General features: G+C 35.2%; 1 protein-coding gene across 1 annotated transcript; it reads right to left on the bottom strand.

Annotated features, from left to right (window-relative positions):
• Positions 1-1,650: 1,650 nt before the first annotated feature.
• On the bottom strand, positions 1,651-12,686 carry LOC135215379 (saposin-like protein 11). The gene is made up of 2 exons (XM_064249958.1): positions 12,656-12,686; positions 1,651-2,522 (listed from the first exon to the last, which is right to left on the bottom strand). The coding sequence occupies exons 1-2, from the start codon at positions 12,684-12,686 to the stop codon at positions 1,651-1,653; spliced, it is 903 nt and encodes a 300-aa protein (XP_064106028.1).
• Positions 12,687-13,043: the final 357 nt, after the last annotated feature.

Here is a 13,043-nt window from a genome sequence, read left to right as displayed (position 1 = left end):
GCACACGTGTCTTCCCAAGGTCCCCTCAGCTCGGCCGCCTGTGTGTGTGTATAGGTTCGTCCGGCGTTCGCCAGATGGCATGAGCGTGTCAGTGGGCGCTGGAAACTGGAAACTGGAAAGTCAGTCTTACGTTGTGAACAGTGGTATGGGTGATACGGAGTCGTTTATCCCGTGTGGTTCTACCGTCCTTTAGAAACCATTCGAGTGGATTACTTACCAGAATGAAATGAAAACCTCCTCTGAATGGCAAAGGTAAGGGGCGGGGGCGTCCGCCCGCTTATTACCGCTGGACGGTGTAAAAAAACAAAAAATGTGGGTGTGTGCATGCGTGTGTGTGTGCGTGCGTGTGTATGTACGTGGACAAGGGGGAGCCCATCAAAAACAGCTGACTAGTCCTCCAGCTGAACGATAATTAACCCGATGAGGCAGTAGGTCACACAGGCCCTCGTTATATTCCCTCGATTGACCACACCGTGCTGGGACCACACGCTGCCCAAAACTCCTTCTGACCCCCCTCGGGGTCATTTCTGGAAGAGGTCATCGAGATGGAATGGAATCCCCTCCCCCCCGACTCTTACCCATTCCGTAATTAAGGAGTGGGAACGTCCGTGTTTGCTTTTTAGGGAGGAGCCTCTCTCTGCTCTCGGTCCTTATTGATAAACCTGGTGGGGAGTCGTAAACACGGTTTCTGTGTTTGTCCAGGGACGAAAAAATATCTTAAGTTTAGGTAATATGACGAAGAAAAATATTTTTTCCTATGAACACGTGAATATTACTGAATAAGCGTTCAGTTTCCAGATGATTTTGTCTAAAAGCCATGCTTCCCAGATGCTATTCACACAAGTGCAGGCAATTTTGTGTTCAGTTCTGCTAATAGAGCTTGCTTACACTACTAAAGAAAAAAAATGCTAATGAATAAATTTGAACAAATCCTTAACTTACTTCTGTTTAGTAGCCTTTCGGTATTATACAGAATAGATAAATAGATTTTCAGTTGTATGTTTAAGTGCAGATGTTAGCATGATTTTTACTTTGGAAATTTGCCATAAGTTAAGAAATATTCTTTCAAGAGTGATTTATGTGCATTCATATATATATATATATATATATATATATGTGTGTGTGTATAATATATGGGTGTGTGTGCTTGTGTGATAAGTATTCGAAGTAAAAAAAATACTATACATTATATATATATATATATATATATATATATATATATATATATATATATATATATATATATATAGACAGAAAGAGATAGGCGAGGTTTGCGCTTGAATATATAAAGAGAATGTAGGCATTAAATGCGTTTATGCCTGACCATAAGGAAGGCGGTAGGCATGACAACATATACCAGTATTTGCCTGTTTAAATTCCTATGCTCTCTCTCTCTCTCTCTCTCTCTCTCTCTCTCTCTCTCTCTCTCGTGTATCATTACCCTGCAAATGTTTGCACAATTAATGACGTTTCACGCCCTCAAATCGAAATCAATTTTGATAAATCAGCTTGGCCTCTTTCTATAATAACAGTGACGAATAAATGACCTCATTCTTATTCCACATATGATGACACTTCCTAATGAACACACACACACTCTCTTAAGTAAAGGAACACGGCCGTGTTGTGTGTACACAATTACGTTGCTCTCTATCTCTCGTAGCTGGTTGCTGGGGTATAGAGCTGGAGATAATTCGCATCGATCGTAGGACATAATTGTAGTGGTCGTTGGTGCTGAAATGGAACGCCCCATTTTGCTTTGGGATTTGCCTGAGGGCTGCAACTGTATTTGGAACTAAAGGTGGAACTGTTTGGAACTACAGGTAGAACTATGTTTGGAACTACAGGTGGAACTATATTTGGAACTACAGGTGGAACTATATTTGGAACTACAAGCAGAACTATATTTGGAACAGCAGGTGGAACTATGTTTGGAACTACAGGTGGAACTATATTTGGAACTACAGACAGAACTATATTTGGAACTGCAAGTGGAACTATATTTGGAACTACAGGCAGAACTATATTTGGAACTACAGGTGGAACTATATTTGGAACTGCAGGTGGAACTATGTTTGGAACTGCAAGTGGAACTATATTTGTAACTACAAGTTGAACTATATTGGAAACTGCAAGTGGAACTATATTTGGAATTACATGTAGAACTATATTTGAAACTACAGGTAGAACTATATTTAAAACTACAGGTGGAACTATATTTGGAACTGCAAGTGAACTACATTTGGAAACTACAGGTAGAATTATAATTGAAACTGCAAGTTGAACTATTTTTGAAACACAAGTGGAACTACAGACAGAACTATTTGGAACTACAGGCAGAACTGTATTTTGAACTACAGGTGGAACTATGTTTGGAACTATAGGCAGAACCGTAATTGAAACTACAATTGGAACTATTTTTGGAACTACAGGCAGAACTATATTTGGAACTACAAGTTGAACTATATTTGGAACTACAAATGGAACTATTTTTGGAACTACAAGTGGAACTATATTTGTAACTGCAAGTGGAAATATATTTGGAACTACAGGTGGAACTATATTATATCTGGTATCGTCGTGTATGGGTTAAGTTGTCAAGTAGTCACGATAAATTCATGCAAAAGATAGATATTCGTTTGGTCTTGGCATTTGCGGTTAGATAATGATTGATAACTATATATAATATATATATATATATTATATATATTATATATATATATATATATATATATATATATATTTCTAGCCCGCCACTAGAAACCATAACTTGAAATTCAAGCTTCCAGAGAATATTATGGCGTCCATTTGACAGAATGGGCAGAACATAATAGTAGATGATATTCTTAGCACTTCATCAACTCTGATGCCTTCTTAGACAGGACCGATAATACTAACTAATATTATGCCTTGACCACACTCAGTAGTCAATCGAGTGTAACCCAAGAACGAATTCAGTAACATTTCAAATTAGGGAAATTTTTACCCTTCTTTGTGTTCCTACAAAATAGAGGGAATTACCCTACCGTTAACATTGTTTATTAGTGAATTATCCATCATTTTCCAGAGGCTCTGTGTATAAAGATTTAAAAAGATGAATATTATTTATTCCATTTCAATTATAAATATTTATTTTTCAAGAACGGCATTGTTAGAGAAAGCGAAGTCACGTAATTTCGTAAAAAAAAAAATGCGAGTTATATAAAATCACTTTCTAGAGGCCTTCGGTATTAGAAAATTGAGAAGAAAAGTATTTATTGTAAATGATAAAAAAAATTTTTCATGGACGGTATTGTAAGAAGCGAAGTCATATACTTTTATTTTAAAAAATGAGAGTAAAAAATGCGCCGAAATTTCTTCGGCGGAATCGAGTATTCTGTACAGCGCATAATGCTGTATGAAACCATCAACTGTGACTGATAGCTCTTCAGTTGCTCAGCAGATGCGGTAGAGTGAGGGTGCGTCTCATGCCACAGGAAAGCGCTGCCAGATGCACGATTCATGGCTAACTCGAACCTTAAATAAAATAAAAACTACTGAGGCTAGAGGGTTGCAATTTGGTATGTCTGATGATTGGAGGGTGGAAGATCAACATACCAATTTGCAGCCCTCTAGCTTGAGTAGATTTTAGATTTGAGGGCGGACAGAATTAATTGTGGACGAATAGACAGAAAACTAAAAAACTACCCATTCTAATCTGCTCTTCCCGTGGTCTATCTCGCCAGATACTATCATAGATAATTAAGAAATTGGCTCCGCAGGGCTAATGTACTGCATTCATTAGAATTCATTAGAACTTCTGGATGGCCGATGGAGAAACTTTTTAAGACGCAAAGGCTGTTTGCATTTTTTATGATATAAATTCTTGGTGGCGTTTGTACCTCAAGATTATGCATTGAGACTTTGAGAGCAGCTTATAGACTAAGGATTATATGGTGTTTAAATACGCGAGGTGTTATAGGATTATAAGATGTTTACATACGCGAGGTGTTATATGTGTGTATATATACATTTATAGTGTATATATATATGTGTGTGTGTGTACGTATATGGAAGGTACAATCAGCACTAAATGTGCACTGGTACCTTTAAATTAATGACAAAATATGTATGTAGTAGCTTACAGCCGATTTTACAAGTTGTAAATGAAACACGAAAATTCAGTTCGGAGGTGAAAGACATGTCGAGCTCAGTAAGTGTATTCCTCATGTATTCTCATTGTATTGCGTTTGAGTACATTTTTATTCCTAAAGAATAATTCAGACGTTAATTTCAGGTCCGTTCTGCATTCGATGCAAGCTATGGCCTGACGAACTTAGATTTAATAGAGAAATGTTTCAAATACTATAGTTGTGAAAAGAAATCTTTTCGTTCCTGTATATGGAGTCTGTCAAGATTTCTTTGTCTTTTAGATGTCGTTATTGGGATATATGCAACTATGCACACCATATAAGTAAATATATCAATATTTATATTTATAAACATATATATATATATAATATATATATATATATATATATATATATATATATATATATATCTGAATTTCTGACTCACATCGGTATCGAACCCCGGATCATTTAACTGAAGGCAAGGCCCGCTCTCACCAACTGCAGTACCTTGGTTCGATTCCGATGTGAGTCAGAAATTTCATTTCTGTTCCGCACGTGATTGATTGCTTGTTGATGTATGTGTGTGTGTGTGTATATATATATATATATATATATATATATATATAATATATATATATGATCCTATATATGATAATATATATATATATATATATATATATATATAATATACATATACATACACAATATCCCATGATGGTCCAAGGAAACTCCTGCATGCAAGCATCGCATACTGCATCAGATACTATCCCAGTTTCCAGTGATGTCCCGCCCGGGGACCGTGTTTCCCCTTCTCCTTTCCTGCGTTTTATAGATGATCTGTCTCGCTCACTGATGATTTTGCTTTTGGGAGAACCTCCCTTTTCTTGTTAGCAATATCTTGGCACTCTTTTTCTTCTCCTTACTTGTGTGGCCGGACGTAAAACTTCATTCAGAATCCAATTTCATCAGCATTCGGTTGCGCAGGATGGAGGGACATTTCTGAAATTCAGTGTGTGGGGAAATAATTTTTTTTGTTTTTAGGTTAAATATTTTTTGGGTGGGTTGATTGTTATGTAATAGTACTGTAAAGAGGTATGGCTTACTTTAAAATATTTATGGAGTGGTTCAAAGATTATATAGACATGTCTTGGAGTATCATATCTTAGAAAAATCTAACGTGCTGGAATTTTTTTTTTTTTAAAATATTTTTGGGTAACTTAATGGCTAGATAAAAGTATTGTAAAGTATCATAGCGTACGCATAATATTTTTTGACAGTTTAAAGACTATATGCGTGTCTTAAAGTATAATATCTTAGAAAAAAAACTATCATAAGGTTTGTAGATGATATTTTAAATTGAATTTTTGCCCCTGTCAGAAACATTTTGTTTTTAAATGCCTCCCTTAAACATATGTATCAGGTTTCTAGATCATGTTCAGAACTTGATTCACGGGCCATGTCAGCCACATAAGGCAGATATTTGTTTTAAGGGAAAAAATCTCCCATTTCTCCACATGAAACAATAATCAAGTCACTCTTGCTATTACTTTTATGGCTTGAGAAGTAATAGCTCATAGGTCTTAACTAGAGCCCCAACTCGTCAAGTAAGTTCCTCATTGGACCAGTGGGTCGCATACTCGTCTATCAATCTGGTAGCCCGAGTCCGCTCCCCGCTGCCGCCAATGCAGAACCAGAGGTTCCGTTGCTAATTATAACCTATTGGTTCCTAACCAACGTAAATAGAAATCTAATTCCTCGGGCCAGTCCTAAGAAAGCTGTTAATCAGCTCAGTGGTCTGGTTAAACTAAGGTGTACTTAACTAGTCAGATATTTTTATTAATCTCCTTCTTGGACCTCTCCTTCTTGTCTGATCAGGTCTCTACTTTTCGTAGAGCCTCTGCCGCGTTCTTTTAGTCTTGGGTAGAGTTAGATTAGAAAACTTTCGGCTTCTCTGTTAGACGGATCTTTTGTGGATCAATATGAAGCCCCCTAAATGGTGCAGGTCCCCATCTTATTCCTGTCGTTAGCTGATACTACACAAGGCTACGGGAATGACTATTTTTTTTTTTTTTTTTTTTTTTTTTTTTTTTTGAGAAGCTAGCAACTGTTTTCTCGGTATGATGTCAGATGACCAAACTAGCTGTCTTGTGTTAGAGACAAGAATATATATATATATTATAATATAAGATATATATATATATATATATATATATATATATGTATTATTATATATATAGATATATATGATATATATGTATATACTATATATATATATATATATATATAGTGTATATATATATATAGATAGATAGATAGACATGCATTTATATATACATATACACGTATGTATACACATGATTTATACTATATCTTATTTATCTATATATATATTATAATAAATATAATATATATATATATTATAATATATATATATATATATGTGTGTGTATATATATATGTGTGCTTGTGTTATATATATATATATATATATATATATATATATATATATATATATATATATATGTCAATAAGCCACAATGTCATTCAGTGCCTAATTAATTCACCATATCTTGGAACCAGCTTACACCCAAGGGAAAATGTAATTGGTAATCGAATCTGCCTTGGTCAGGATTCGAACTTGTGGTGCACTGGACCAGATTCAAATGGGTATAATTTCTGAAAAAGGTGCAGTGGACTCGAATATCGTGATAATATAAAAAGTATCCAGAGAATAATAATTTCTCAATGTGGCGTATTTCATTTTTGTTGAGTTGACATTTTTCCTCAATTCTCTCTACATTTCTGTAGACATTACAATGTTAGTCACTGTCAATATCATAATTTTAAAATAAGAAATGAAATTCCTGTTTGACTTAATGTCTCTCGCCATCTGACTTCTTACACATATTACCTATTACATTCTCCTTTCCAGTTGTTTATATTCCACCTGTTCCTCCGTTTCCTATCACATTCGCCATTCCAATTGTTTATTTTCCACCTGTTCCTCCGTTTCCTATCACATTCTCCTTTCCAATTGTTTATTATCCACCAGTTCCTGTTTCTATTAAAAGAATTCTCCAGCTGTTATAAGGTGAAATACAACAGAAAAAAGACCTCGTCTTTAAGTCAAGATCTCATTTATATTTCGATATTTAAACCATAACATCAACTTCACTTTCTAGTAAACTGTCTATTTCAAAGAATAATGATGTAATCACAGATACTTCCAGTATGTTAAATCCACGTAAATACACCTACAAATCTGGAATATTTCCCGTATTTTGTATCAATGTAACTTGGAATATTTCCCGTATTTTGTATCAATGTAACTTGGAATATTTCCTGTATTTTGTTGCCCTGTAACTTTGAATAATTCCTCTCTCTCGTTTCTCTGTAACCGAATAATTCACAAAATGAACCAAGTTCCCCAGAATATATTTAATATTTTATCTTACGTATCTTGTTTTTTTTTTCAGTGTATTTGACAGTCGCTTCATATCTCTCTCATTCAGGGATAGAGTGTAAAAATATTAGTTTTTATTTATTTCTATGTGGTGGGAGTTACTGCAAAACTGAAGCTTTATTTTTAAAGTAATGGTAATTTTTTATATCTTTATGCTACACGCAAATAGAATCACAGCTGTGAAATTTTACAACACATTCGTAATCGGATATGCAGAAGCCCGACAGCTTCTAAAACGATGGGGGGGATCAGGAGTGAGTTGATGTTGTATTTTTGTTTTCACTCCGCTGGCAGATTTACATATTCATTCAGGAACATTAGTTTAGATTAAATCTCCCCGCCAGTTGGATCCTAACCTGTTTTGGAAATCTCACCATAAACAAAGCTGGCTACTGGGACACAATTTCAACATTTATACGCTCTAGACCGGTGATTATTATTAACCAGGGGGTAATTTTATCAGAGCTGGGTTGAAAATTAAACGTGGCAGAGGGTAATTATATCTGACCTGAAGGCTTGGCATTATTAATGCTAAAATACATAGAAATGGTTGTTTTAAATGAAGAATGCCAATCAGGAAAGTAGGTAGAGGTGGTTATTTTCTATACCATATATGATGCATATACGTAGGTGTATATGAATGCGCATGTCCGTAGCCTAAACTCTTAATATTTTCGCTTACTTGGGGAGTAAGCCTAAAAACTATTTTGTTGTTGTTATGGGGGGGTGGGGTTGCTGGTAGGAAAGCCTAAAAAGGCCTGAAAAAGGTGTTTTGCATTGAGTTAAAGATAGGAATTTTAGGATAGGATGTTTATGATTTATTTGAATGAAAATATAAAAAATAAATAATGTGCACGTTAAACAGCACATAAAAATTATTTCTAATAAAATATAAAGTATTTTTTAAATTTTTGTCTTCTCTAGAAACACAGGGCCAGTTTCTGCCAAACTTACCACAAAGTATCTTTGGGTGACAGGATTGAAGTTAATGGTGTGAAAATAAGGTTGGTTCATGTAAAAGGCTGCTGAAGGATTAGTAGCCAAAATGACAAAACTTCCCCCCAAAAAATCTTCCTTATGTAGAGCAGATTAAAATTTTGTTCAGTTAAAGGCCCTAAGCCAAGAATAGAGACAATAGTGAAAATCTTGAAAAATCCCTTAAAGAACTGTAACGCTAGCTTGTCGAATTCCAATGCAATTACCCTTGGATGGTCGTTAGCGTCGTGGTATGCCGATCAGATGTCGTGAGTTCGCGCCTCCCCCTAGACGATAAAAAAATAACTGGCTCTGTATCACGATCAGTTACTGCCGTAGTGTGGGGTCTTTAGCGGTGGGAGGTTGAAACCAACATGCTATGGAAGCTTGAATTTCAAGTCAATGGCCCCTGTGTTGGTTTGTTTCATTTGAATAGGTTCCATCTAACGAAATAATAAATATAAATAATGCAGTGTAGAGTCATATTTCTGCAAACTATGGCCCCAAGTGTCTAAAATGTTACAAATTCTAGTTATACAAAGACATGAAAGTGGCTCAGTCGAGCTCTGTTGTTTGGTGGTCCTCTTGTCTTGCTTCTTAATTTTATAAGATCAGGTAAATCATAGAATTTAACTCACCACAAAGAGTGGCATTTTTCTGCTACTGTTGCTGCTGCTGTGTGTGTGTGTGTGTGTGTTTAAGTGTGTGTATGTAAAACTCACAGACAGGCTGGAGACTATGGAAAAGTCTGAAGTTTTTCCATGAAATTTCAAAAATTTATGTAAAAATCAGGTTCATTCTCCAAGTCTTATTGCCCATTTCAAGCGCCTCAGTGGCGTGGTCGGTGTGGTGTTGGCGTGCCACCTCGGTGGCTGCGAGTTCGATTCTTGGGCATTCCATTGAGGCATGAGAGATGTATATTTCTGGTGATAGAAGTTCACTCTCGGCGTGCTTCGGAAGTCACGTAAAGCCGTTAGTTATGTTGCTGAATAACCACTGGTTCCATGAAACGTAAAAACACCATACAAACAAACAAAACAAAATTATTGCCAATTTCATATACTAAGGCATAAAAGAGACCTTAAATATGTACGATTTCTTACCCTTTCAGAAACAGGAGAAACCCCAGTATCACAGTCTATTTACCCCACTGCAAAATGCGAGTTCATATAATCGAGTTTAAAACTTCCAGCCGAAGGACCGAATTGTTATTAATGAAAATCACCAGCCGTGTAAAACTGGAGGCGAGGGAAAAATGTCTTCATTGTAATTGCAAAATAAGAGTAATGCTTCTAATCTAATTCCATTAGAAGTGGTTGCGTTAGCAGCGGCATTGCCAGCACCAGCAGCGGAAGCAACCAATGGCTTTCATTTCAATTGCTAATTTGCTGGAAATTTCCTCCCCCCCCAACACCCCCCGTTTCCGTGGAGCGTGTAATCAAGCTGCAGTTCGCAGTTAAGTAGTTGATCTAATTACCTCTAGACTATAGTTGAGCAGCCTAATTTAGAGAGTTATTTAAAAGTTGTCAAGTCAGTTTGTCTGGGCTTGGAGGACTGGAGTTGGTGGAGGTAGAGATCCAACACAGTGGTAAAACTCTTTTGCGCTAATTGGTGCCCAGGCCCGGGTACATGTTCCCGAACTGTAACCGAGTACTGGAACATTCCCTGAAGAAAGCAGGGGGCCATACCTTTAAAACTAACTTAGAATCTTGAAAATAATCTCATTATGTTTCCTACACCGAAATTATATATATATATATATATATATATATATATATATATATATATATATATATATATAGATCATATAAACACCTTAAAACGCCTTACCTAAGCAAGTCAACGTCGAATGGGTTTCCATCTCAACTTTTTTTTTTATTTGTGTTTTTCTGTTTTTCTTTCTCCTTCTTCTTATACACCTTTTTTTCTTTGAAAAGTATCACAGACTAGTTTGGGGAGGTTTTTCTTTTCAAGTTCTTCCTGTAACATAATCTCGAGAGACCCGCTGCCGTCTCTCTCTCTCTCTCTCTCTCTCTCTCTCTCTCTCTCTCTCTCTCTCTCTCAAACGTCTTTGATGGCCAAGAAAAGATTCCGTAACTTTTCAGTGCCAGTGTGGAAGGAGGAGAATCATATTTTCTTTGAGAGAGAGAGAGAAAAAAATACTTTTGTATCTTATGGAAGATTTATTTTTAATACATAATTTTGTATCGTATGGAGACTTTTTTTTTTTTTAGTTTTACACTCAAAAACACCACTTCTACTGCACTTCTACTGCCTATGTAGAAGTATTTTTACATTTCTTCAGCATCTTTTAAATATTTAAAATTCTCTCTCTCTCTCTCTCTCTCTCTCTCTCTCTCTCTCTCTCTCTCTCTCTCTCTCTCTCTCTCTCTCTCTCTCTCTCTCCTTTTAAAAATACGTAATTTTGTACCGTTAATATCGACATTTTTATAGAATTTTTAACTTTGGAACAGTCCTCGTGTCCTCTTTAATAAAAACGTATAGATGAATCATCAATTTTTTTTATATAATGAAGTAGTCATCATCATCATTATCAAGGAAAAAAAGCAGCAGAAAGTTAATGTTTTTTTTTGACACTAAAAAGAAAAAGCTTTGACCCATTTTCCCCTTTGACCTATTTTCCCCTTCGTTTCGTAACCTTTGGATTTCAATATTAATTTTCTTTTTCAAAGCCTCAGATCTTAAAGGCCGGCGCCTCGCGTTCGTATTTACAATATACAGTGTACTTAAATGAATATGTATGTGATAATGTATACTGTTTTGTCGTTTTGTAGCACATATGTATGTATATATTACATTAATATATAGATATATATATATATATATATGTATATATATATTTATGTATGCATATTACAATATAGTATATATATATAGATATTAATATATTAGATAGATAGATAGATAGATGATGGGATAGATAGAAAATTAAATATAAACAAAAAATATGTGTAATTATTTATTATATCTATATATATATATTTATTATATATATAGATAAATAAAAACAATAATATAAACAATTAATAGGATAATTACAATAGATATCTATATAGATCTATATCTATATCTCTATATATATATATAATAAGATATATATCTATATATATATATATATGATATAATATATATATATATATAGCGAGAGAGAGAGAGAGAGAGAGAGAGAGAGATATTAACGTATGCATGCCATCATATTCTTGTAGTCTGTACATATTTCTGCAAGCATAAAATTTGTGTGAAAGTATCTATGAGCACTGAAGCCAGTTTTCTCATTAATTCATTCAATAACAATATTTCACAAAATTTACTTTGAACGAAGCTTCTGATGCAATTAAAGTTATTTTTCAAGCGTTATTTTATACGACCAAGGTTTCTCTTTCTTTTATCAATGTTTAATATTACATATCATGTCTTCCATAGTGACATTGGAAATTGGATAAATCTAGTAATTGTAACTCCGGCGGGGGGCCGTGTGATAAGTGCCGTCAGTGCACCTCATGCGGTGCACTGTAAGCATCACTTAAGGTTCTTTGCAACGTCCCTTGGCCACTAGCTGCAACCCCTTTCATTCCCTTTACTGAATCTCCTTTCATATTCTCTTTCTTCCATCTTACTTTCCACCCTCTCTAGCAATTGATACACCTGCTACACCTTTCAAACCTCCTTTACTCGCAATTTCAGCGCTGAATGACCTCATAGGTCTCAGTGGTTGGCCTTCGGCCTTAATTCTACATTCAATTGAATTATCTGAACGCTCTCGATATATTGATATGGTATCTTCGCTTGTTGACATTCACTCAGCGATTGTCTAACAGAGGGGTTCTTAACCAGGGGTATTATCCATACCCCCCGTGGGTATTAGAACCACACGCTGAGTGTATGGTGCTTGATCTCTGGATATTTGTGTATATTTGATTTTAATGTGTCAAGTGTATACATGGGGGTGCATTTTGTAGATAAATAACTATATATAATTATAAATGGTTTTGATTTTATTGTATGTGCTATTCCTAGCTATACATACCTGAAGTATTTATCAAACTAAGTATATTAAGTTATATTGGCAACAAATTCGACTTACGTGGACTTGAGCCAAGTGGGTATGGGACCATATTGGGCACTTCATTAGGGGGTATGGAGTCATCAAAAATTAGGAACCACTGAAAGCATGAGAGAGTAAAATATGGATTGATCGTTCCGTAGGTTTCAATCTTTAGGTCACTTAGCTGAACAAACGACTCGACTTGGAACCTGTTGAGATAACTAACAAAAAAGGTTTTCTTCTTGATTGTTCGACTTACATCGAATCATGTTCACCAGGGTAACGATTTTGTTTTAAACTAATATGGCATGAATTTAAAAAAAAATTGAAGTCAAAAGAGATATTTTCATTATTACTGTGAATACTATCAAGTTAAAGTTTTTCTACATTCAATTTTCGTATTTAGCCCTCTGGACCTGACCACTGT

This window comes from Macrobrachium nipponense, chromosome 5 (genome assembly GCF_015104395.2).
Source record: "Macrobrachium nipponense isolate FS-2020 chromosome 5, ASM1510439v2, whole genome shotgun sequence".
NCBI lineage: Eukaryota > Metazoa > Arthropoda > Malacostraca > Decapoda > Palaemonidae > Macrobrachium > Macrobrachium nipponense.
Note: the sequence above shows the minus strand (reverse complement) of the source record. Positions and strands in the feature narration are given on the sequence as shown.